Below are 25,760 nucleotides of genomic sequence, written 5' to 3'. Positions count from 1 at the left end.
ATCAGTCTGTTTGCTCTGACTGCGCCCATAAAAGAGAGTTTAGACATGACGTTTGTCCCATTACATCAAGGTTGTTAACTTAGCTAGCAAGACAAGCCCATGGTAGTGGCATAGTAGCAGCTTTGTCTGTGCTCACCATGACTTGATAAGTTATTGGACAGATTCTTTTGAGGAAACAGCCACTTAGGATATCATTGGGCCAGTGGTAGAATGGGTAACGGATCAGAAGATTCCGGGTTCGACTCCTGGTTGGCTCAAATGTTTCTTTTTTTTCTTTCACAAAGACCATTTTTGACCACGCAGAGTTGCAGTTGATGGGAAGGCATTTAAATACAGGCCACAATTTTTAGGTTTTCACCTTGTTGGTTTGTTTAATGTTCAAAATAACTTGAAAAGTTATGGATGGATTTGCATGAAATTTTCCGGAAATATGTGAGATGGGACACTGAACCAATGATTCAATATTGGCGGCGATTTTTTTTCTTTTTTTTCTTTTTTACAAGATCATTGGAAATTTGCATTGGGGGTGGACTGAAGCTGCTTGGCCGTAGTTTGCGTCCACTCAGTGCTTTTCTAGTTCTTTATTTGATGCTGCTATCTTATTTTAATTTATTTAAAGTGATATTAACTAAATTAAATCATGAATCTATTAATTTAAGATATTAAATTCGCAATGATAAACTAATTAAACGCTAAAAGCACTTATATTTTTGTCATCATAAGATTATGGATAACATGTCTCCGACCTCTCATGACCCTCAACGGGATAAGCGGATTAAACTGTGTTCACTTGTCAATGCTCCTTGCTGTTGTTACTCATAGAGCATTTGATATATCTAAAACAAATGTGTAGCTGCAACTGTCTCGAAGTTGAAGAGACCAAATCCTGAACAATGCGCTCTACTGATCCAATTATACGGCCCAGTATCTTGACCTCAGTTAAACGATGACGCAGCGAATCGAACTGCGCGACGTTCAATGAGCTGCGAACTCGCACATGTGCAAACAATCCCTGTCTGGCTTGAAAGCAAGTCTGACCCTTGTTGGAATACTGAAATAGACTGTGGTTTTGGGCCGGCATCTTGGGTAATGATGTGGAGGATCTGGATCAAAAACTAGAGTCTGTTTCTCTTCAGTATTCCAACATTGAAAACTTGTGTTTCTTCACTGGGAGACAGGCGAAAAGATGTTAGCACTCACACGTTGCAGCTTAACGTTGTGCAATTTGGGCATTTAACAGCTGATGTAATGTTAAAAAAAAGAAGATTTTTGTTGACAAATTTAGATAAGTTGTGCATTTTGCAACTGTGAATTTTACTCTTGAACAGAGACTGAAATCTGATCAAGGGGGGAAAATAGGACATGTCTGCGTTATTATGAAAATAATTCTGGTTCATCATGATTGAGCTATGTCATAGAAATATTTATAACCCTTTTAATATATCTATGCTCATATTCATGACAGCAAAACGTGTTTTATAACTTAGACACTTCCAGGAGTGAATAGTGTTAAACCTACACATTGTGAGGCACAACACTATGAAGTATTTAAACGTAGATATCGCTTAGATTTGTGAAATATATATAAGTTTTTTCCTTTGTTATTCATCGTGTTGCACATCTACCGTCTTCTGTATCATGGGCTTTGGATGTGAGCGTCTGGCTGCTGCTGCTGGCCCTTTAAGAGATGTTTTGACTCCACACGTGCTTTCCTTATATGGAGCAGCAACACAGACTGACCGCGAGTTACCTCTGCGGCTTTGCTCTACCAGCATCAGCAGCGCTATAAAACCCTGCTGGAGGAAAAAAAATAGTCCTATCAGACCGTGAGGCGCGCGGCAGCCAGGGTCCGTGAATGAGAAGTTTGATCTGGTTTCTGCTCATCTTGGACGAAGCCTTTTGATTCATGAGTGGATTTTAACAGCCTTTAGGACCGAGCACGGTGAGTTTTTGTTTCGACTTTTGCTGGGATTTTCGAGCTTCTTTGTTGAGTCAACGGCGAGATTTGTGATTTTGAACACGGTTTGTCGTGTCGTATTTTTTGGTACAATTTAAGTTTGACGTTCTTCGTGTGAGTAATGTTTTTCCCATTGTGATGTTGGCGTTCCGTTGTTGATTTTCTTGTACAGATAATGCTGTTTACGGGCGAGCGGATAAATACAAAGAGTTCAACGAGGCGGTTATTTATTTATTTATTTTTTGCTTTGTAGATTTTCTTATTGAACTCGCTGGTGGAACGTTTCTTTGAGAAAATATTAATAATAATAAGCGTTTGTCTGTCTTCGCTATGTCAGTGGTCACTGGACGTTAGCGACGAGGCAGCGGAGCGCTTCCGGAAAATTTGTTACACAATAAAAGTCGCGTCCTCGCGGCCTAGGTTAGTCTACTATATCGAGCAATTTACATATATTACTAAACATTTTGTCTAAGGTTGATTCGTGTCTATGGCCTTGATGCTGTTATTAGTCGTTTATTCGAATGTCTGAGTCGCATCTCATGTCCTTATTTTTATGTCGTTTCCTTTTACTTCGACATCAATTCCGGCAATTGACGTGGTTTGGGGTCAGCATCGCCAAACAAGAGTGGCTGAACGAGAGTGACCTCAGTGTAAAGCACAAAGACAGAAAACCATCACAGCGAGTTTATGCCAGTTTACCTCACTATAAAGCAAATATAAATGTATACACCCAGTCCAAAGTGCATCATGGTTCCTTTGTCACATCGTTCATTCAACGACGCGTTCAGTAAACCGTTTTCACCTTTTCATTTTTCATTCAAATGCCGAAGTGCATCAACAGTTTTTACCGTGTTGATGGAGGACAGGACTGTCACGGCCGTCTGATGTATTTCTGCCTTTCAAACGCCACCGACACTGAACAGTCAGTCATCACTTAAACATGCTCGTGTTGTTTGGAACTGAACCAGGTTAGTCATGCGGTTTATAACGATGGATTTGCTGTATGGAAGTCAACACGTGAGCGAGTTGATGGTAAACAAGTATAAAATATATCCTTTTGTACCGGTGGGGGCGCACTTGCGCTGCACCATTTGTTCTGCATCACCCATCTATTTCCACGCTCAGTTGTTTTTCTCACCAAAATACCGCTGCTGTGGACGACGACGCCACTGACATGCATTAAAATCCACATATGATGCGTTGTAGCTTTTGGTCCTCAAACCAACCGTTCATTGTTGCGCCTTTGTTCTCGATGTGTTGTTGGAAGTCGTTGCATTTACACGTCGACGATGGGCATTTCGGGGATGTTGAAAATGATGAGTGCATATCAATAGTTTGAGAATTAACGGTGATTTTTTTTAGATGTTTAGGTGTGCTTTAAATCGGTTAAGTGGATTAATATACGTGTGAAACGGATGTGGCCTGTAAAAAGCGCAGCAGTGTTGTTTTTTCTGTTGAAGTTGACCACAGAGAGAGGTGGGGAGTTTTATAGCGCGCTGCTGTCACTCGTCTGCAACACATTACAATGATGCATTTTATTTTACAGTGAACGACTCGAGTCATAAGCAGTAATAAAGCATTACAAATCTGTAATGACTGTCAGCGCCCAAACTTGTGACAGCGACCGGATTGTTTTCATTAGCATAACCCCATTTAATGCAAGACAGAATGATTGGATTTGGGAGCCGAAACAATCGACATTCATCCTTCACTCAAGTCAGAGAGTCATGATTGGGTCGGTCTTTGGCCATGATGCTATTGTTTTTGCTGTTGTTCCAATCAGTCACTGGCTTATTAGTGTAAATACTTCTTTACTTACTTATTATCTTGGAGTGAGCGATGACGTGGCAGTTACTGTGTCCTCACCATTCATGCTGAAATAATACACTCATGAGAAGTGTTGTTTTTTTTTGTGCTGTTTAACTCACCGTACCTGGGTTGGTCCCTGCACTGAAGTTCATGATATTTTTTTATTAATCTTCTGTAAATATTTCACTCTGACTCACTACGGTACAAGTATCGTCAAATAGGACATATACAGTATTTACTTCTTCTTTAGTAGTTGAAGCCATGGCTCTGTTTGATAAGACGCTTTTGGACTCGATCGCAAACAATATTGGTTTAGGATCAAGTTTTTTTTTACCCCTGGATTTCTACTGCCTGTTGGTCCACTAGTTTAAATGTAACCCGACCTTTGGACGGATGAATCTGGGTTTACTGAACCAGAAAATTTGCACTTGGGAGCTGCTGTCCTCCCTCATCAGTTGTACTTCTTTGTTCGGTAGCTGCCAGTTGCATGGTAGGAGAGTTGTTGGTTTTGACTAGTGTTTTGGTTTTTTTTTATCAGTTTGTATGTCTTCAACATTATAGTCTATTTTTTACTAAGAACACCAAGCAGGTAAACCTTTTCAGAATTTACAGGGGGTGGACAAAATAATGAAAACACCTAAAAGCTTTAAGGTTTTTCCATTATTTTGTCCACCCCTCGTATTGTTGTTTGTTACTGGTCATTTGTTATTTATCATTGTGTATTATGATATTTTCCACTTCCTGAATCATGTGTCGTTTCAATAACAAGCCTCGATTGTGATGAGAGTCTTTGTTTTTTTTGGATCCACAGTGAGGAGCAGGAGCGTGCTCAGTCAAGTTGAGAGCAACATGGCTGTCTCCACTCAACTGGGTTTACTTCTGTGGAAGAACTTCACCTATCGACGGAGACAGACAGTGAGTCATATTAACCATGTCATTTTTAGAACAAAAAAAAATCATATATGCTTGTTACATTATCGTTCAAATAAAGATGGAAGTGATCCTTTTCTGAATGAAGCATAAATTATGTGTGATCAGAAAACTCTTGTTACTTTGTGGAGCCAAACAAAACCTACATTCAAATATATGTGCATGCATTGTCTGATCGTGTTTATTATTTGTGTGCTGTATACACGTCTAGTACAAGTGTCTTCTGTTTTGAATCAAATAATTGAATCTGTTCTTAGAAAAAAAAAATCAATTCCAGTTAACATTCTGTTCTGGTCAGCACCCACACACTCAAGTTTATGTAAATACCCCTCGTGGTAGTCTGGTCACTTCCCCTGCGGGCTGAAAAGCAACTCTCATTACCATACAATTGGTCCCTTTGTCCGTCAAGAAGCGCCGTCGTATCAAAGTGACGTCTGTCTGCGGCCTTAACTTTCAACCCAGTTATTCACGACAAAGGGATACAGTAAAGTCTCTGAGAGTCTTGGTCTCCATATGTCTACAATGCTGGCTAATGCCTGGACACTGAAGCCGCGCAGAACAGATGGACAGACCCTTGGTCCTCAAAAGCCCTCGGTCTTTGTCTCCTCTTTACTGACCCATATTCTTTACTCAGAATCCTGCTGGGATTATTGCCAACAGCCCCATGACAAGCGCACACACACACCGTCATGTTCCTTAGGTTTCCAATGACCATGTCTTCACCAGGTTTTTCTGGAAAATGTCGAATAAATGATCTCCTGATGCTACGCTCTGGTGTGCAAACAACAAACTGAGACGACATTCTATGAGAGAAGCAAGACTTTTATAGTGACCATTTTATCAGTGTTTTAAATGATCATCATTTTTCAGATCCAGTTCGTGATCGAGCTCATCTGGCCTCTCTTCATCTTCTTCATCCTGATCTCAGTCCGGATGCACTACCCTGCATATGAGCAACATGAATGTAAGTTCTTCATCAAATACCTCAAATTATTATTATTATTATTGGTTTTTTTTTCAGAGAAGTGAGCTTTATGCAGTTTCTTGGCAATATCAATGTATTGATCTACCAAGCGTGTTGCATATGTCAATATTTGTTTGAACCATGGGCCCATTTGATTGACCATTCAGAGAACTCCAAATGTTGTTCGCCGTCTGAGGTGATTTCCAAAGTTTCAACATGGGTTTACAAAGAGATGTGTGTGGGTTTCCAGCCAATATTTGACTGGCCTTAATGTTGAACTCTGATTTTACGAGATTGACAAGTGACCATATGATCTAGTTTTGCTCTAATCGCCCACTCAGGACAATTTTTAACCATGTTTTATTGCATCAGTAGCACTAAGATATGATACCGTTCTGGCTGTTGAGTGTGTGTACAAGAAAAATGAGGACAATGGACTTTTTTTAAATCAGGAGGTTGATTTAAAATAGTAATTCACAAGTTATGGCTGATTCTTTGTGCGTGGTTTCAAAATATATTCTCGTCTGTATTTATATGTGTATTTTCATGTTTGCAGGTCACTTCCCAAACAAGGCCATGCCCTCTGCAGGTACTCTGCCTTGGGTACAAGGAATCATCTGCAATGCCAACAACCCCTGCTTTCGTAATCCGACCCCAGGAGAGAGTCCCGGAGTGGTGGGGAACTTCAACGACTCCATGTAAGTGAAAAAATAAATGTCATTTTCAGGTCAGGTTGCTCAGATAATCTCAGTGTCAAAGTGTGTGTGTTCAGTTCTGTATGTAGTTAATCATTCTCCATTCTATTTTTAACATTCCAGAATCTCCCGTTTGTTCAGCGACGCCAAGAAGATCCTGCTTTATTCTCAGAATGACAAAAGCTATGAAGGCTACAAAGGACTTCTGAGGGCACTGAGGAAGATGCAGAGAAATACAGCTCGTAAGGACCATTCCTTCTTACTAATGATGTTGTGAAGTTGTGTGTGGACTATAAATGAAAGAGTGAACAAGAACATCACGCAAATATGTCCTTGAGTTGCATTCAGTCACTGCAAGTGCTTTTAGTCTTTGTTCATGCAAATTCTTATCAAGTGTCATTTCATATTTTCATGTAATATAATCACTACATTGAAGGCTTTTTAACAGAAGGTAAAAAGCAGCTGGCAAGGATGTGAGGGTGTAGCCCTCCCATTCTTATCATTGCCAGCCAGCCTCGAAGGGCCTCCTATCCCCCAGAGTCTTTGGGTGTCCCACTTCCTTAGCTCTAATGTTACGAGTCAAAGGAGGTCGAGAATGAAAATGCTTCCGCTCACTACTGTAGAAAAGAGTCAGCAAGAGACATTTTTGGTGAAAGATCCACTCGAAACTATAAGATGGGAAGGGCTATTACTATTACTTACTATTATATCCACAAATTTCGATGTTCCATGGCGGCCAAAAGCTTTGGGACAGCTTTAAAAATTGAACATTGTGGTGAAAAAAATATTCATTTAATCTCACCTCGGCTTGGGATCCCTTTAGCATGCTCACATTATCTGTGCATTTGTATTGTGAATGGTCATATTTATCTTAGGGAATGAGAGTTGTTTGAGAAACTCTGTTGCAAAAAGAAGATCAGTAAAATATGGCTAAGTATGTGATAAACAATATATTCCGTTCCCTTTACACTGACTTCTCCTCATCATCTATTTTAAGGCATGTGGTTTAATACATGATAAATAAAGATAACTCACCTCAAGCACAATACATCTGAAGTATATAAGTCTATATTTATATCATATCGTGCATTATGCTGTGTCAAATCAAATAAAGTGCTTAATCGGGTTGTAGGACTCACAGGTTGTGCCTCATGTCAGATTCCAATTCAGCTAATGACAAGATGAAGCAAAGGCTTCTGGTTTGTTTTAGCTTAGATGAGAGGAGATGGCCTTTATTAATACATATATACACTGACATTAGAAAATGAAGATATAGTTATATAATGTAGGGGTTCATACGGACAGATAAACCTGGCAGATGGCCTTTAGATGATGGTATGTAGATTTCATGTCATTTTGGAGCAGGGCTGGGCACTTACATTTCCTTGGGGACCAAGTATGCTGGGACTGTTGTGACAGAGAAAAAAACGGAGACTTTATGTAGGTGAAAAAAATCAAAAGAACGAAAATTAAACGTTACTAAAAAAAAGCAGTAAATGCTGTAAATACAGATCTCCAAACACCTTATTACATGTTATAAATGGGTTATATGATTGTGTTATACTTCATTCTATATACATTTTAGCGGTTCAATTGAAAACATCTATTTAAGTTATAAATATCTGTACAAAAGTTATGTGCAAAACATGAAACAGTTTCTCATTTCCATCCATCCATTTACTTATTTCGAGGGGCAATGCATTTTCACAAAAAGGTCAGTTAAAGCTGTTGCTGATACTGAACTGATATGAATATAATTCATGTGTGAAGTGGTTGATAAAGGCCTCACTTTATTCAGATAATCGACCAGTTTAACCGACTGGCTCTTGAGGTGTGTTTCGTTTTCCATTTGTTTTGCCCACGCAATGCTTGTGTTAACTTGTATAGAAGTGTTGTTCAGATGAAAAAAGATGTGGCGTAGACTCAGTTTCCTGGTTCACACATCAATACACATGGTAGTCGGGTGTGTTGACCCGTAAAGGTCAGGGTCAGGTTCAGACACATTAGGCACTGTCCTGCAGTCTGCTCTCTCAAATGTGTCTGACATGAACTTGACTCCAGCTCTGGAGCTCAAAGAGACACAAAGGCATAGTTCACTTCCTGTCAGAGGAAGATCACATGGGTTGCCGCAAAAGTTCCCTCTTTGTGTCTGAGAGGATGTTAGTCGGGTGAATGGCTTCTGCTTTTGTTTTGTTGTGCAATCTGTTTGTGAGGTAAGAATTGATTGGAGAGATCAGACGATTAATAATCCGTGGATGGTTTCTACTCACGGTGGACATAACAATTATCCCGAGAATGTGTCGGAAATGGTTCTGCTTTGAGAGGAAGACAACCCTGTCCAGTCCCTATACATGTGTATTCAGGCAGTCTTCCTGTTGATTTAAACAATGCAATTCTTTTGTTCTTTTTAAAGACTTTAAGCTGAAGGACTTTCTCAGAGACAACGAGACTCTTTCCCACTTCTTGCACCACAATGCTTCACTCCCCCATCATGCTTTGAAGCAGATCGTGGAGGCGGATGTAAACCTGGAGAAGGTAATCTTTTTTTTTTGCTCTATGTTGTGATGTGAATGTCTTGAAGAAACTGCAAAACGATTGATCATAAATTGTTTCATTTCATCTTTAATGTAAATGAACTGTGTGAATAGGTGGATCTGTGGTGCAGTGGTTAGAGCTGTGGCCTCTGTTCATATCCAGGCTACATGATACACATTGTGGCAAACAAAGCCTCCTGTCGACGACAGCATTTTTATTGAATGCATAGACAGGTGTTGTTTTCCTTTTTCCCTCCTCCTTTTTCCCCATTATAGCTTAACAACAGCAGCCGCATCATCTTCATCACCGCCCTGCAGTTGGAGGGTTTAAGTCACATGACTCCCCCTCCTCTTTCCCTTCCCCCATATCGCCTCACGTGCCATGACAGTGGTTGAAAAACAACTTTACTGGGTCGCACACTGGTGCACGCCGAACATTTTCAGTCACTTTTATTAAATATTTATCAGTTCATGATAGGAAAATGATTTCGTGCATGCAAATGATTTGATCAAGAGTCCACATTTTCGCACGTTTTGTTTACATATTGTATGTCGATCAGCCTTGATCGTGATTGGCCATTTTTTGTAAGCCCCGTCGGAAGGCTGCCGACATGGTGACATAACACAAACTGGTCAAGGACATTTGGACGATAAGCCCCCCTGCTCTCCCCCCGTATTCCAGCAATTCTCTCTGTCTGAGTCACATACTGGACGATCCAGGGACACTCTGACCGCACAGGACAGAACGTCTTGTGTGTTTCAGATAGCAAGTGATCACACTCCTTATGTCTACCACAATTCACACGCTGTTTTATACACAATTATTTTTGGTTTATTTTCATAGTGTAATTGTTCCTTGAGCCGTAAAGGCCAGTGAAACATGGTTTACTTGTTTCAAACAGCCAAAGGTGCGGTTGCAAGATACTGATCACCTGAACACTGAACACCTGTTTTCCTGTCTCTCCCTCCGCAGGTGCTGACTAAAGGGTTTGGCTTTCATCTCAGGGACCTCTGCAACGTCACACCGCTGGAAGAGTTTGTGCACATCGCTGATCGGAACGTGTCTCTTCTCACTCAAGAAATCATTTGCAAGTCCTCCAGCGATTGGCTGAACAAAGCTCAGAGCCACTTTCTGTCCAACCTGGACTTCTTCAAGCCCATCCGGGTAATTCAGAATCATCTAGAATGATCATGAATCAGGGCAAATGTAAATGAAATGTGAAATGAAAGGGAAAAATAGGACAAAAAAACTGAGTGATCTTTGATCATTAACTTTGAGCTAAAGAATATGTGTGTCGAATTCAATGAAACTTTACAATGTTGCATAGTTAGTTGAATTAAATCGCATATATGGAAAAAATGCTTACTAGCACAGCAGATTTAAAACCATCTAAAGCAGCAGTTAGGACATGTCTTTCTCTTTTCTGCTGACTGCAGCATTGTGTTCCATGAACTGGTGCACTTTTGGCAGATTCACATCCTTCCCTCGCTGCTCTGAACAGAGCAACCTTTCACCTACTTCCAGACTTCCCCAATCTGCCCACCCCTTCCCTGAAATCATGACCGTAAACTGACTTGTGTGTGACGCAAAAAAGGTTGAAACCACTGGGTAATAGCATTTGCATTGGAAACGGAAGCTTTGGCTCATAAAATGTCTGACGAAATATGACACATTGTGAGAGTAGAACAAACTTCTCCAGTCACGGAAGACGAATGCAGTTTTGTCTGTAAGGAATGTCGGCAAGATGGATAAAATAATCTGTCCAACGAAGTGTAGAAGTTAAAAACACAATGAAGCACTTTCTCCTCGACACCAGCTGCTCTCTCTTCAGCAACACTTGAGCCTTATCAACTGTCTGACATTCCAGCAGCTGACTGTTAAGTGTGATTGACAAGGACACACACGTGTGTCCCAGCTTTCACACTCACACACACACAGACAAAAAAAAGAATTTGACAGACAGGACCGCTGCAGGTCGGAGCCACTGTGACTTTTGATCCCACTGTTGATCTTTTCTTCTGTTGTTTTCACAACACAGCTGCTTGGTGAAACGTTTACTGTTTTGATTCAGCAGGCAGAGTAGCACACTGACATGTCTTTCTCTTCCTCTGACAGAAGGATGTCAAGTCAGACCCAAAGGTTGTCCAGGAAGTCTCCGTTGCAACCGACAGTCTCCTGGAGAGCCTTGGAGCCTTGGCTGTTGAGGTACGCAACACACCACGCTAAAAAAAACACCAGCTGAATTGGTGCAGCTCCTCTCAGGGCTGTGTTGACAGTGCCTTGTTGTTTAGCAGTGAGCATCAGTCAAAAACCAGTACAGGTTCATTGCAGGTAAAGATGAGTCATCATTTGACTCACTGTCATGAATTCCTAATATTGAGTATCATTTTAATCAAAGTAGAATGTTATAAACAGTCAGACAAAGTAAGCAGAAATAAATCTCTCCAGCACTGATCCTTTCTTCACACAAGGAAGGCTGTTACACAATTGTTGTGAATGTTCTTGTTTTTTTCTTGACTGAAGAGTCCAGTCTTTGTCAATTCATTTCCACCTGGTTATAAATAAACTGATCTCAAGGTGCTGTGCAACAAAAAGGCAAAAAAAAAAACAGTAATTCCCGACCATTTTCAAAAATCAGAATATCTGTTTGTATGTCGTCGGGAAGTGAGCCCAGTACTGGTCTGGTTTCTGCTCCAGGAGCACAGAGTCCCCCGCTGGAATGTGTTTAGAAAGGTCAGAGGCAGCAGTTTTTGGGGAAAACACACATCCCGCTTTCTCTGCAGGCCTCAGTTCTGATGACTTGGCAGAACCTAAAGATCCAGCTGGCCATTCGTCTGTGTTCGTACGCCTCTGTGTTCGTTCGTCTGATCAGCTGTGAAAACATCAGGGAGCGAGTCTCAGATAACCCCGAGTGACTAGTGTTCACTGCTAAATGCATCAGAAATCTGGTCACAAAAATAACTGCTTTCACATCTTTAACCCCCACATTTTATATCTCTGCTATTTATGCTTAAAACGACAATAAAAAGATTGTTTTGAATCAGATCTGACCCAACAGCTGCCCAACAGTCATCAAAATGAACAAGATCACGTTGTTCCAAATTTTCTGTGAAGCCTTATAAATCACAAAAATGCTTAGCGTATTAAATTAAGTGGTTTACGTGGGATTTATGTCAGTCGCTAATGGCTTAACTCGCTGAATTGAACTCCAGTAACCCTCCTCCTGATGATAGCACCGAGGAGACTTTATATTTCAGAGATGTTGCATAACATAAATAAATTCCCCTGCACCTCTCTGCCCTGATGAAATATTATGATCCCAAATATGTGCACGGCGAGTGTCCATGTCAGGATTATTGATTGTGCTCCTGTTGACAGTGATGGGAGAATGGAATGCTGCTGTTGACGGTTTGTTACTTACGCCTTATGGGAATCTATGATTCAGTTCCAAAATATTTCCAACTTTTATAAGAACATACAGGGATTATTCTTCTGATTTTCGTTTCTCCATCGGTTACATGGTTTTTGAAATAATGGTTATTAAAAAAAAAGCTAAATTTATGTGTGAAAATTGTCAACTATTAAAACAAATTGGCGATTTAAGGTGAGAATGTGCTGATTTGAACTGAAGTGAACTGACTCAGGCGCAGCGTTGAGGTTACTGCCGGGCAAGTCCTGCTGCCTGCTTAAACATGTCCGTGTTTGTGTCCTGCTTGAATAAGCTTCCAGGTTAGTCATCTAGTTACCTAAGCTAACGTGGGTTTTAATAAACATGACACGTCTGGATGTTTCTCCTGCTGTCACCGGCTTTTGTCAGGTGCAGTTCAACGCTGCAGGCGGTGACGGCACTGAAAAACAAACAAAAGTCATCCGCTTCCCGCTTAAATTCACAAAGTTAATCACAAGCTGCAGACGCAACTCTTTGAGGTGAAGAACATGTGATGTTTGATGTGGATTCAGTCAGTCTCCCAAGCACTGTAACCACACGCTGAACAAGTTTGTTTGTCAGTCATCTGAGCTGCAGTCTCACTTTCTTTGTTGGAAAGCAGTGCTGAATGTTGCGGTCAAGATGGGGACAGAATAAGGATTTCATGCCGTGGACTTGGTCTGAAATATTACAGGGGACAGAGGGCCCTTTTATTTGTTCTGAAACAGTCATGCGTGGTGTGTCACAGTCATTTTTGTGTGTCAGCGAGTGTGTGTTCAGTAACTATTGTCAGCTTAATTCCAGTGCGCCTGTGGAGGTTTGCCTATTAGGAGAACGACCGAGAGTAACCTCTCTTTGTTCCTCGCTTTTCCTCCAGTTTCACCGCCTGTTGCCGGCTCCTTTTCTCTTACTTAACAAACCCATTTTCTGGCTTTTCTATTCCAGTTCCACTCCTTCTGTGTGTGGCACTCTGATAAGCTTAGTGTAAGCTCAAATTAAAATCCTGTTTTCCCACTTAAACAAAAGACCCTCCTTTCCTCGGTGCTTCATTGTTTCACACACGCAAACAAAACCTTTTCCTCTGCTCTTTCGGTCATGGGTGTGTGACATAACTACGGACCCTTGCATGACCGTCTGAAGACGTTTATAAAGCACCTGCGGCGACACATTGTCTCCTGACCTGTAATCACCCCTCTTCTGTGCAGCAAAGATGAACTCTTTGCTCCTTTAAGCCGATTAAATTCTTGATGTGGTTGCAAGTTTCTGGTGATGCACTTAGTTGGATAAGGAGCTGCTTTGTGCACACAAAATGTATCTTCATAAGGCTAAATATATATCTAATATTTCCTGCAGAATCCAGTGAAATGCTAGATGTGTTTATTGACGATAGTGGTCTGATATACATGTGTTTTTGTGGACTTGCTGCTCACTGTCCGTGTCTCCTCTGGCAGCTGTCCAGTATGAATAGTTGGAAGGATATGAGAAAGGAGATCCTCTACCTCACTGCCAATGCCACCAGCTCGCCAAATCAGATGTACCAGGCCGTGTCACGCATCGTGTGCGGACACCCTGAAGGGGGTGGACTCAAGATCAAGTCACTTAATTGGTATGAAGACAACAACTACAAGGCGCTGTTTGGAAACCATGGTAACGACAGCGACAGCGAGCCTCTATCTGCCTACGACAACTCTTCAAGTGAGCGACCTTCGACATCATTATTGTCATTTCTACTCAAGTTTTTTTGATGTCATATTTTTCTGTTGGCACCTCAGCTCCCTATTGTAACAACATGATGCGTAGCCTGGAGTCCAGCCCCATTTCCAGGATGATCTGGAGGGCTTTGAAGCCTCTGCTCATGGGGAAGATCCTGTACACCCCTGACACTCCTGCTACTCAGAGAATCATCCATGAGGTATAAGTTGTTATCACTAAAAGTGAAATATGATATTATAATGCATTTCATAAATGTGCTGCAGGTGAACAAAACCTTCCAGGAACTGGGTGTGCTGCGAGATCTTGGAGGAATGTGGGAAGAACTGAGACCGAAAGTCTGGAACTTCATGGAGAACAGCGAGGAAATGGACTTAGTCAGAGTGAGTGCCTTTGCTTTTTCAGATTGGAATTTGATATGGTTCTGTAAATACATAAGAACATACAAGGAAGTGTTTCTTCATTGTATAAACATGGAAAACTAATCCGTCGAATAATTTTTATCATTCATCCAAGAATGTCTGGATCTCAAAAATGGGTAAACAGAAACCTAGAATTATTTACACGCATAAGTTATCATATTACCTCTCTTCTTCATCTGTTTAATCCAGCTTGCCGCAGCTTTGTATTAAATAACCTCTTCATCAACAGATCTAATATTAACTCGACATGAAACACAAATCAGAGTTCTTTGTGAACTGTTGTTCCAACAGCGCGACCTAGTGGTGAGAAAAAATGTGTCGCACGGAGAATTCAAATTTAAGAGCTCATACATGAAAACAATTTTTTTTTTTACAGCTCTCGTTTTTCCTCCACCTAAAATATTCCCATCCTGCTGTCAGACCGAGACTCAACAGTGGCATTTGTTTTGAAGAACAGTGGCAAACTAAAACCTATTACGGCACCTAACAACTTCTACTTTACATTACAATCACAAGTTTTTTTTACTCATCTGCAACTTTACACCTAAACATAACTGGCCTTGTTTTTTTGCTTTGTTTTTTTTTGCAGACTCTGCTCCGAAACAATGCCAGTGCCAGCTTTTTGAATACACAACTCAGTGGGACAGAGTGGCGCGTTTCAGATGTGTCTGACTTCCTGTCCAAGACTTCAGAAGACCAGAGACCTGCAGGTTCTGCCTACACCTGGAGAACTGTTTTCAATGAAAGTGACCAGGCCATTCAGACCATCTCTCGGTTCATGGAGGTCAGTTGGTTGTCCATATGATTGTGTCCGTGTTCGCTGTAGTTACAGTGTTTTAATATGAGGTCAAAGATCAAGTCGCATTCAAGACTTGTTTTGAGGATTCTGCTCAGTTTTCAATGATTAACTGTAAACTGTTATGGTCCTTCTTAGACAAAATATGTCAGGTCAGGTCATAAATTCTGACACGAGATCTTGTCAAGGCCGCAAAGTGACTGTTCTCCTTTACTTGCAGAGATAGGTGAGTGTACAGGGCTCTTAGTATGGAGGCAGAAAATGGGTCAGAGGTTACTGAGGACATCGTAGCTGATTAATTAGAATCATTTTCGACTCAGCGACTCCATTCTAAACCTGTTTGTGTTCGCTCTATATGAGGCCCGGTTCTGTCGCAAGAGAGCCAATTTTGAAGATTAAAAAAAAGACGTCTTCTTTCCTGAGGAAACCTGATGTTTTGACTTTCAGTGTGTGAACCTGGACAAACTGGAGCCTGTTGCTAATGAGGAGCGCTTAGTCAACAAATCCATGGGTCTGCTGCACCACCAAAAGTTCTGGGCAGGGATTGTGTTTCCTGACATTTCTCACAGTGACGGGTCTGACCTGCCTCCGAACGTCAACTACAAAATTCGCATGGACATCGACAATGTTGAGCGCACCAACAAGATCAAAGACGGGTGAGATTTCACACTGAATTCAATAAAGGTAAATACAACTTGTGCGGTTGTGGGTTTAATGCTTGCCATATTTCTTTGCAGGTATTGGGACCCCGGTCCCAGAGCTGACCCTTTTGAAGATCTGCGCTATGTGTGGGGCGGATTCTCCTACCTGCAGGATGTCATTGAGCAGGGAATCATCCGAGCCGTCACCGGAACCAAGGAGAAGACGGGCATCTACATCCAGCAGATGCCCTACCCCTGCTATGTGGACGACATGTAGGTGTCTCCTCTGGATTGAAAACATTTTCCCCTGTCTCCCATTGACATCACCGTCTTTCTTTTTTGGACAGCTTCTTGCGTGTGATGAGCCGTTCGATGCCCTTGTTCATGACCTTGGCCTGGATGTATTCGGTGGCGATCATCATTAAGGGCGTGGTTTATGAAAAAGAGGCCCGACTGAAGGAGACCATGAGGATCATGGGACTGAATAATGGCACCCTGTGGCTCAGCTGGTTCATCAGTAGTTTAATACCGCTGCTGATCAGCGCCGGCATGCTGGTGATGCTGCTGAAGGTGGGTGACGTCAAGCAAACTCTCATGTTGTTTACCACTGAACTGGACCATCCTTTTGATTCTCCTCAGATGGGCAACCTTCTGCCGTACAGCGACTCCGGGGTGGTGTTTCTGTTCCTCGGCTCCTTCGGTGTCGTAACCATCATGCAGTGCTTCCTGATAAGCACCTTGTTCTCACGTGCCAACCTGGCTGCAGCCTGCGGGGGCATCATTTACTTCACTCTCTACCTCCCATATGTGCTCTGCGTGGCCTGGCAGGACTATGTAGGATACGGAGCCAAAGTCGTCGTGGTGCGTGAATGAATAAAACAAATGTGATAAACTTTCAGAATCAACTTTTAAGCCTAATATTGTTGCCCCTGACTTCTATTTCCTCTCCAGAGTCTGCTGTCACCCGTCGCTTTTGGTTTCGGCTGCGAGTACTTTGCGCTCTTTGAGGAGCAAGGAGTGGGGATCCAGTGGTCCAACCTGCTCGCCAGTCCACTGGAAGAAGACAGCTACAACCTGACCACATCCATCTGTCTCATGCTCTTTGATGCCGTGCTCTACGGCATCATGACATGGTACATTGAAGCAGTATTTCCCGGTGAGTCATCATCAAATATGAAGTGTGTACCCTCGATTAAATAAAGAACTGGGACCTCACTTACACTTCATCTTGTTCCAGGTCAATACGGCATCCCCAGGCCATGGTATTTCCCTTTCCTGAAGTCATATTGGTGTGGAGAGAAGGAGAACAAGAACATCTCCACTCCCCTGTCCAAGAAGGGCAACGCTGAGGGTGAGTTTCTGTGTTACGTATTTGGAGGTTCTGTATCCCGTGTTACGCCTGGGACTCCAATCTGCTTCTATGGTTTTTTTAAACCAATAATGTGTATATAAAAATATTAAATATCCTCAACAGCTGTCTGTATCGAAGAGGAACCAAGCCACATTGATCCAGGAGTTTATATTGAAAATCTGGTGAAGGTCTACAGTCATGGAAACAAGCTGGCTGTTGATGGACTTTCTCTGAGATTCTACGAAGGACAGATCACATCCTTCCTTGGCCACAATGGAGCCGGAAAGACCACAACCATGTAAGGACGACAAAGCTCTGTAAAAAAGAAAAAAAAAAGAATGTGTTTTCACACCTTCTGTTGTATCTGTCATTTGTTTAGGTCCATTCTGACGGGTTTGTTCCCACCCACCTCTGGTACCGCCTACATCCTGGGGAAAGACATTCGCTCTGAACTGAGTACCATCAGGCAGAATCTCGGCGTTTGTCCCCAACACAACGTTCTCTTCAGCATGTACGTGTGTAGAAGAAGGTTATTGAATCCACATTTGCCACTGCTTTTTATTCACCGTTGGTGTTGGCTCCAGGCTGACAGTGGAGGAGCACATCTGGTTCTACGCTCGCCTGAAGGGACTGCCCGAGGAGAAGGTGAAGGCTGAGATGGAGCAAATCGTGAATGACGTGGGTTTGCCTCATAAACGCAAGTCTCGCACCAGTACACTCTCTGGTAGGTCCCGCTCTCCTTATGGAATGTTTATGTCTGCGAGAGCGATGATTGACAGGACTGCTGCTGCAGGTGGGATGCAGAGGAAGCTTTCTGTCGCGCTCGCGTTTGTTGGCGGTTCAAAGGTCGTGATCTTGGATGAACCTACCGCTGGTGTTGACCCTTACGCTCGCAGAGGCATCTGGGACCTTCTCCTGAAATACAGACAAGGTAATATCACTGTGAGTGATGTTGGTGTTTCACCCAATACCGATATGAGGTTGACTCTTTCTGTGACTGCTTCAGGTCGCACCATCATCCTGTCCACGCATCACATGGACGAGGCTGACATCCTCGGCGACCGCATTGCCATCATCTCTCACGGCAAACTGTGCTGCGTCGGTTCCTCGCTCTTTCTGAAGACGCAGCTGGGCACAGGCTACTACCTGACCCTGGTCAAGAGGGACTACGACTTGCCCCTTCAGTCTTGTCGTAATTCTGCCAGCACTGTCTCGTACAGCAAGAAGACTGAGAAGGTGAGAGTTGATGATGCTGCTTTTTAAGATCACAAAACAATTACTTGTTTTTTGAATATATGTAACTTGAATTTTTGTTCTTGTTTAAGGAGGACAGTGTATCGGAGAGCAGCTCTGACGCAGGTCTTGGCAGCGAACCAGAGAGCGAGACCACCACAATTGGTATTTTTTAGATATATCATGAGTTAATATTCACCTGAATTTAGTTCATTTCATGCAAGGCTCATCTCTCCTTTTCAACTGCAGATGTCTCCCTGATCTCCAATGTGATATTCAAGCACGTGCCTGAAGCTCGAATGGTGGAGGACCTCGGTCACGAAATCACATATGTTCTGCCGTACCAGTCGGCGAAAGACGGAGCCTTTGTCGAGCTCTTTCACGAACTTGACGACCGACTCACTGACCTCGGAATTTCAAGCTACGGGATATCGGATACCACTCTGGAAGAGGTGAAAACCAGACGATAAAATTCACCGTATAATAAGATCCTTTTATTTAACGCCGTCCTCTCCATCACTTCCAGATCTTCTTGAAGGTTGCAGAGGACAGTGGGGTGGATTCTGTGGAGCTTTCAGGTGAGACTGGTGATTTAGAATTCACTATCAGTTTTTGTTTACTCACTGAAACTCACCCATCATTCTGGGGATGCAGACGGAGTTGTCCCCACAAGGAGACGGCGCCATCATGCCTTTGGTGACCATCAGAGCTGCCTGAAGCCATTCACCGAAGACGACTTTGATTTCAACGATTCTGAAGGTAACCCAGCGTGGAACCATTTTTATAAACTACAGCACAGCTACAGGGCAGCGAAGGGCAGTTATGGATCTTCACTTATTTGGTGTCGATGCTCCGCTTCCAGAGTCCAGAGAGACGGACTGGCTCAGCGGAATAGACGGAAAAGGCTCATACCAAGTCAAAGGCTGGAGTTTGAAGAGGCAGCAGTTTGTGGCTTTACTCTGGAAACGGTTTCTCTACGCCCGACGCTCACGAAAAGGATTCTTCGCTCAGGTATTCACGCTTATAAATATACTGAAAATCTTTGTTTTACATGTACGTGTGCAGTATAAATATGCGTCTTCTTCTGTCCAGATTGTGCTTCCGGCAGTGTTTGTGTGCATCGCGCTGGTGTTCAGCTTGATCGTACCTCCGTTTGGAAAGTATCCCAGCTTGGCCTTGAATCCCAGCATGTATGGAGAGCAGTTCTCCTTCATCAGGCAAGACATTTTTCTTCATTACACTGCAACCTTTATTTGTTCACTTTGTTAATAGTTTGTCTTTGTGCTCACAGTAATGACATTCCTGAAGACTCCCACACCAACAAACTTTACGGTGCTTTGACAAGTAAACCTGGATTTGGAACTCACTGCATGGAAGGAGAACCTATTCCGTGAGTTTGTTTATTCCAATTAGTTCAACATCTTTAATGAAATATTCCGTAGTTTATTCATTCCGATGTCGTCTCTATCATCCAGGGACACTCCGTGTACCGCCATAGATGGAGAGTGGTCTGTCCCGCTCGTGTCTGAGAAGCTAAGAGACATTTTCGATAAGGGAAACTGGTCCATGGAGAATCCCTCCCCTCTGTGCGAGTGTAGCTGTGAAGGGCGTAAGCGGATGTTGCCAGAGTGTCCCGCAGGAGCAGGAGGCCTTCCACCACCAGAGGTTTGTCATCTACAGCTGATCCTTTCTCTCGCAAAAGACCAGTGACTGAACTGAATTTTGGTATCTTCAGATGAAGGTCAGCGAGACTGACACTCTGCAGAACTTGACTGGCAGAAACGTCTCGGACTACTTAGTTAAAACCTACGCTCAGATCATCGGCAAAAGGTAACACCCATCAAAGATTTGAATTTAATGTGAAAATACTCTGTAGCACAAATTCATCTTTTTTTCTTCTCTATTTCAGTCTGAAGAACAAGATCTGGGTCAATGAGTTCAGGTACTTTCCCCCACCAAATCAAAGTTGTATTGCCTCCAACCGATGCTCTGTAACCTGGAATGATTTCTATCAACAGATATGGTGGATTCTCACTCGGTGCCAGAAGCTCTCAGTTCCTTTCACAAAAAGACCGAGTGGACGACGCGATCGCTGCACTGAGGAGACGCTTCCATCTGGAGAGAGTAAGAGACTTGCTTCAACCGTTGCCTGTGAGCGATCGAAGTCGGAGGCACTCACGTTTCCCCCACCCTTGTTCTCCAGGGAACCGCCGCCGACCGTTTCTTCCGCAGCCTCTCAAATTTCATCCAAGGACTGGACAGCAAAAATAACGTCAAGGTCAGCACACACATGGTCCGCATTACGCAACAGCATGAAGCTCCGGAGGTGAAGTCTGTGTCCTCATTAACACTGGCCATAGCAGCTGGTGTGAAAACACGTGTAAATATAAGGAGTCGATAGTTGAAACAGTGACAGACGTGTGGTGTGTGTCGTGTTTTTTTGTGTTTGTGTTGCATTAAATCGGTCATAATCTCTCATGTTATTTTCAGATCTGGTTTAACAACAAAGGGTGGCACAGCATCACGTCTTTCCTCAACGTGATGAACAACGGAATCCTGCGAGCGAGCTTGCCTCCCGGAAAAGACCCCGCCAAGTTTGGCATCACGGCCCACAACCATCCTCTCAACCTCACCAAGGAGCAACTTTCACAAGTGGCGTTGTAAGTGTGACAGGTGGCACGCATTAAAGGAGAAAAAAAAATCTAACGCCATCTTGTTTCAGGATGACGACCTCGGTGGACGTGTTGGTGTCTATCTGCGTGATCTTCGCCATGTCCTTCGTACCTGCCAGTTTCGTTGTCTTCCTCATCCAAGAGAGAGTGAACAAAGCCAAGCACATGCAGTTCATCAGTGGGGTGCAGCCCTTCCTCTACTGGCTGGCCAACTTCGTATGGGACATGGTACGACTGCTGGAGCCTTTATTCATCCACACCTGTCCTCAGTACAAACTGACTGACTTACATCTGATCTCTCCTTCAGTGTAACTACATCGTCCCCGCCACTCTGGTCATCATCATTTTCATCTGTTTCCAACAAGAGGCCTATGTCTCCTCTACCAACCTGCCGGTGCTCGCCTTGTTGCTGCTGCTGTACGGGTGAGTTCGGGGGACATTCTCTGCCTCTCCAGTCACCATCTGGCTTCCCTCTGATCCCCTTTTGAATTCCCTCACAGGTGGTCCATCACTCCTCTGATGTACCCAGCCTCGTTCTTCTTCAAGATCCCCAGTACTGCCTACGTGGTTCTGACCAGCGTCAACATCCTGATCGGCATCAACGGCAGCGTCTCCACATTTGTCCTGGAGCTGTTCGGAAGCAATGTAAGTCGCACATTTAAACCGTTTGCTTATAAAGTTAAGAATAGAAAATGAAATGAAAAATGTCTTCCCAGGAAATCGGAGGCATCAACGACATTCTGAAGAACGTCTTCCTCATTTTCCCACACTTCTGTCTGGGCAGAGGACTGATTGACATGGTGAAGAATCAGGCGATGGCTGATGCTCTGGAAAGATTTGGTGAGGATCCTCAGCTGTGATGTCTCTGAACCTACCTTATATTGGAGATTTCTTTTTGTTCATTTTAATGCTTTTTTTTGCAGGTGAGAACCGTTTCCGCTCCCCCCTGGCCTGGGACATGGTGGGAAAGAACCTCTTTGCAATGGCCATAGAGGGAGTGATCTTCTTCTTCATCACCGTTCTCATTCAGTACCACTTCTTCTTCAAGGCCAGGTATGTCTTCTGACACCCATTCTCTTCTACTGTTGATCTTCTTGGCAGGAGACTCACCTCAATGTTCTGCTACAGGTCATCGATCAGCCACTTGAAGCCGATCGGTGAGGAAGATGAGGACGTCGCCAGGGAGAGGCAGAGGATCCTGAGTGGAGGTGGACAGTCAGACATTCTGGAGCTGCGGGAGCTCACCAAGATTTACAAGCGCAAGCAAAAACCAGCAGTCGACCGCCTGTGCGTCGGCATCCCTCCTGGCGAGGTGCGGTACTGCAGAACACTGACCAATCACATTCACGAAGGACTTCGATACATATGAAATGAGCGTTATTATTATTATTATTTTTACTCCAAAAGCTAAAATGTTTCAGTGTTGTTCCCTCCTAAATTTCCTGTTCCAATGAATATTGTTATGTTCTTTATCTTTGCAGTGTTTTGGTTTGCTGGGAGTCAATGGAGCAGGGAAAACCAGCACCTTTAAGATGTTAACAGGAGACTCTGTGGTCACGAGTGGAGAGGCATATCTTGCTGGCAAGAGGTAAAACGCACCTAAGTGAAAAAAGTACGACTGCATCAAGACTTTTTATTAAACAGTCCTGCTGGTGTTGTTCCAGTGTCAATACTGAAATCGATGAGGTGCATCAGAACATGGGCTACTGTCCTCAGTTCGATGCCATCAATGACCTGCTGACTGGTAGAGAGCACCTGGAGTTCTATGCCATCCTGAGAGGAGTGCCGGAGAAGGAAGTCTGCGAGGTGATGCGCAGCACATGACTGGTTGAACAATTGAAATGGGCGGATGGACTGAACTGGTTTGTTTCTCCCACCAGGTGGCAGAGTGGGGGATAAGGAAGCTTGGATTGGTCAAATATGTTGACAAATCAGCTGGGAGCTACAGTGGAGGAAACATGAGGAAACTTTCCACTGCCATTGCTCTCATTGGTGGACCACCGGTCGTGTTTCTGGTGAGTGCCAACACAGTTTCAGTGAATAGTTGGTTGACATGCCTCCAGTCAGGAGCACAATGATATGAGAATCTTTTATTATGTTTTCCCGCCGTCATTGACTCTCTTGTGCTGTCTGTAGTAGACAGCACTTGTTACGCAGATACGGACTAGTTATTCAGACATTACACTTCATTTTTGAATGTATAGAACATTTATACATTTTATGAAGTGAAGTGAGTTTTTATAATGATTCTTCAGCTGTATTTAAAACCAATAGTTGTTTTTGAATTTGTGATCCAGTTTCTCACGCTTGGTATAGGTCGATGTAAAACTGGTGGCGTTGTAATGTTTAGCAACAAACAAAGAAGGTAGCATAGCATCGTGCTACATTAGCACAGCAACCTGATTGTGGAAACAGACACATGAAATACATTTACACACAAATACATTTACTACAAAATTGTCATCCGCATACACAACATTGTTAATGTTGCAATGAATGACTTACCGTAAATCCGGGACTATAGAGTTCACTTGAATTAGCCGCATCCACTAAATCCAAGAAGGAAAAATTGATCTTGTTCATCCATAAGCAGTGGCCTATAAGCCGCAAGTGCAGTGGTTACTGTCTGCGCTGTAGAAAGGTCAGTGGTGCTTAAAAAATGCAGAAGGATCACTTCTAAACTGGTTTGGAAAACAGGCTCCAGCATGGAGACTGACTCATGAGACAAATGTTCTGAACCGAAACCAACTCCTTGCATCTTTTATTGACATTAAAGCGATCAAAATGTGCTGTTTTCACCCGCGTGTCCCAAGTTCCAACACCACAGCTGCTCCTGGAGACCGGCCCTGATCGGTCCCCGACACACAGCTGAAAACGACACATTTTGAGCGCTTCAAGGTCAATAAAACGCCGGCGATGTCATAGGTTTGATGTGAAGAGGCTCAATATTTTGGCAGCGTGAGGCTCTTTAGCCAAAAATCCATACATTAGCCGCGTCGTTTTATAAACTACAGGGTTCAGACCGCGAGAAAAAAGTAGTGGCTTATAGTCCAGAAATTACGGTATCTTAAATAGTAAACTTCTGAACTTGATCTCGTCCACTTAATGTTAGTGTTCATTTTTTACAGGATGAACCAACGACTGGGATGGATCCTAAAGCAAGGCGCGCCCTGTGGAACGCCATTCTCAGCATTGTCAAGGAGGGGCGCTCTGTCGTTCTGACGTCTCACAGGTCAGTGTTTGGTTTATATTTCATCCTGCTCAGCAGGTGCATGAATATATAGATATAGATGTACCAGTTTGGTTGCGCTTCGGGAACATACACTACCATCAATAGACTATAGTATTCACATGCGTATTGGTATGTTTGTTAGTGAAGTACAAAGTTCTTGTTAAGCCTGACTATATTTTGACCCGCTATGGGCAACAAAAGTTTACTGTAAATGACACTGGTTATTAAGAGTGAATTAGCAAGGGCTCCACTCATAGTTCATATGTGTTCCCCAACACAAGACAGTGGGAAAAATATACTCAGTCGAACAGAACTCCTCATATGTGAAACTGTTTCCTTCAGCATGGAGGAGTGTGAAGCACTTTGCACACGGATGGCCATCATGGTCAACGGCAGGTTCCGCTGTCTGGGCAGTGTGCAGCATCTCAAAAACAGGTATGAGTGTGTACATTATGTAGCAATGCAACTTCAGTTTTCAGTGTTGGAGTTTCGAATGTGTGTGTTGTTCCCTAAGGTTTGGTGATGGATACACCATCATCCTGCGGGTGGCAGGGCCGGATCCAGACCTTGGACCCGTCATGGAGTTCATCGAGCAGGAGTTGCCGGGCAGCACTCTGAAAGAGAAGCACCGCAACATGCTGCAGTACCAGCTGCCCTCCTCGCTCACCTCCCTCGCCCGCATCTTCTCGCTGCTGTCCAAGAACAAGGACGCGCTCCGTATAGAGGACTACTCTGTCTCGCAGACCACTCTCGACCAAGTAAGCCACCTTTGAAACATCATCTGAAGCCAAATGATCGCAAAAGTCTAACAAGCGCCGTCTTCCGCAGGTGTTTGTAAATTTTGCCAAGGACCAAAGCGACGAGGACCATTTGAAAGACGTCCACCTGAACAAACGGGACGCGGTGGTGGTGGACATCTCCAAACTGAACTCATTCCTCATGGACAGCAAGACAAAGGAGAGCTGTGTGTGATTCTACAGCTAAACACCACCCCCGCCCATCTCTAAGACTGAAGTGCTCCCAAGAGGGGCCCAGGACAGACTTTGTCCTTTTTTTATTTGTATTTTTTTAGTCTTTTCTAATTGATGTCTTTACTCAGTGGACCTGTGTTCCAGCACCGCCTCTTGAAAAGGGTCGCGTTGCTGGAGGTCTTGTGACTGACACAATGAAAACTCAATGCAAATCAATGCAAGAAATACACATATATATATATATTTGTATACAGTATGTACCTATATGTACTGTATATGTGATGTGAAGAAGTTTCTTTGAGGGCTGGAGACTGGTGCTTCTCCTTCAAGGGACCGAAAGGATGGAAAGAAGAGACACTTGAAGTAAAACCAATAACACAACTGGGTGTCAGGTTGACAGGTGACAGGAAGGCTT

At 43.3% G+C, this 25,760-nt stretch overlaps 1 protein-coding gene across 1 annotated transcript in view; it reads left to right on the top strand.

The window, feature by feature from the left end:
• The first annotated feature begins 1,780 nt into the window (after positions 1-1,780).
• The window catches only part of LOC128753393 (phospholipid-transporting ATPase ABCA1-like), a 25,556-nt gene continuing 1,576 nt past the window's right edge, over positions 1,781-25,760 (top strand). The window contains exons 1-49 of the mRNA XM_053855067.1: positions 1,781-1,942; positions 4,578-4,681; positions 5,567-5,660; positions 6,217-6,358; positions 6,479-6,597; positions 8,769-8,890; positions 9,863-10,054; positions 11,006-11,095; positions 13,769-14,012; positions 14,090-14,229; positions 14,294-14,410; positions 15,039-15,233; positions 15,693-15,901; positions 15,983-16,159; positions 16,234-16,456; positions 16,526-16,747; positions 16,838-17,042; positions 17,124-17,237; positions 17,361-17,535; positions 17,617-17,748; positions 17,822-17,961; positions 18,031-18,168; positions 18,244-18,473; positions 18,563-18,635; positions 18,720-18,922; positions 18,997-19,048; positions 19,125-19,229; positions 19,333-19,481; positions 19,563-19,687; positions 19,762-19,860; positions 19,946-20,135; positions 20,206-20,300; positions 20,380-20,412; positions 20,489-20,594; positions 20,674-20,748; positions 20,961-21,130; positions 21,193-21,370; positions 21,450-21,565; positions 21,643-21,787; positions 21,859-21,982; positions 22,066-22,195; positions 22,271-22,454; positions 22,624-22,730; positions 22,807-22,948; positions 23,023-23,157; positions 24,271-24,374; positions 24,717-24,809; positions 24,889-25,132; positions 25,203-25,760. The exon at positions 25,203-25,760 is cut by the window's right edge and continues 1,576 nt beyond it. Coding sequence (XP_053711042.1) covers positions 4,616-4,681; positions 5,567-5,660; positions 6,217-6,358; positions 6,479-6,597; positions 8,769-8,890; positions 9,863-10,054; positions 11,006-11,095; positions 13,769-14,012; positions 14,090-14,229; positions 14,294-14,410; positions 15,039-15,233; positions 15,693-15,901; positions 15,983-16,159; positions 16,234-16,456; positions 16,526-16,747; positions 16,838-17,042; positions 17,124-17,237; positions 17,361-17,535; positions 17,617-17,748; positions 17,822-17,961; positions 18,031-18,168; positions 18,244-18,473; positions 18,563-18,635; positions 18,720-18,922; positions 18,997-19,048; positions 19,125-19,229; positions 19,333-19,481; positions 19,563-19,687; positions 19,762-19,860; positions 19,946-20,135; positions 20,206-20,300; positions 20,380-20,412; positions 20,489-20,594; positions 20,674-20,748; positions 20,961-21,130; positions 21,193-21,370; positions 21,450-21,565; positions 21,643-21,787; positions 21,859-21,982; positions 22,066-22,195; positions 22,271-22,454; positions 22,624-22,730; positions 22,807-22,948; positions 23,023-23,157; positions 24,271-24,374; positions 24,717-24,809; positions 24,889-25,132; positions 25,203-25,346 — 6,807 coding nt within the window. The 5' untranslated portion in view covers positions 1,781-1,942; positions 4,578-4,615 and the 3' untranslated portion in view covers positions 25,347-25,760. The remainder of the gene's footprint in view (positions 1,943-4,577; positions 4,682-5,566; positions 5,661-6,216; positions 6,359-6,478; positions 6,598-8,768; positions 8,891-9,862; positions 10,055-11,005; positions 11,096-13,768; positions 14,013-14,089; positions 14,230-14,293; positions 14,411-15,038; positions 15,234-15,692; positions 15,902-15,982; positions 16,160-16,233; positions 16,457-16,525; positions 16,748-16,837; positions 17,043-17,123; positions 17,238-17,360; positions 17,536-17,616; positions 17,749-17,821; positions 17,962-18,030; positions 18,169-18,243; positions 18,474-18,562; positions 18,636-18,719; positions 18,923-18,996; positions 19,049-19,124; positions 19,230-19,332; positions 19,482-19,562; positions 19,688-19,761; positions 19,861-19,945; positions 20,136-20,205; positions 20,301-20,379; positions 20,413-20,488; positions 20,595-20,673; positions 20,749-20,960; positions 21,131-21,192; positions 21,371-21,449; positions 21,566-21,642; positions 21,788-21,858; positions 21,983-22,065; positions 22,196-22,270; positions 22,455-22,623; positions 22,731-22,806; positions 22,949-23,022; positions 23,158-24,270; positions 24,375-24,716; positions 24,810-24,888; positions 25,133-25,202) is intronic.

Source organism: Synchiropus splendidus, chromosome 2, assembly GCF_027744825.2.
Source record: "Synchiropus splendidus isolate RoL2022-P1 chromosome 2, RoL_Sspl_1.0, whole genome shotgun sequence".
NCBI classification, from domain to species: domain Eukaryota; kingdom Metazoa; phylum Chordata; class Actinopteri; order Syngnathiformes; family Callionymidae; genus Synchiropus; species Synchiropus splendidus.
This window is presented reverse-complemented; position numbering and strand designations above follow the sequence as displayed.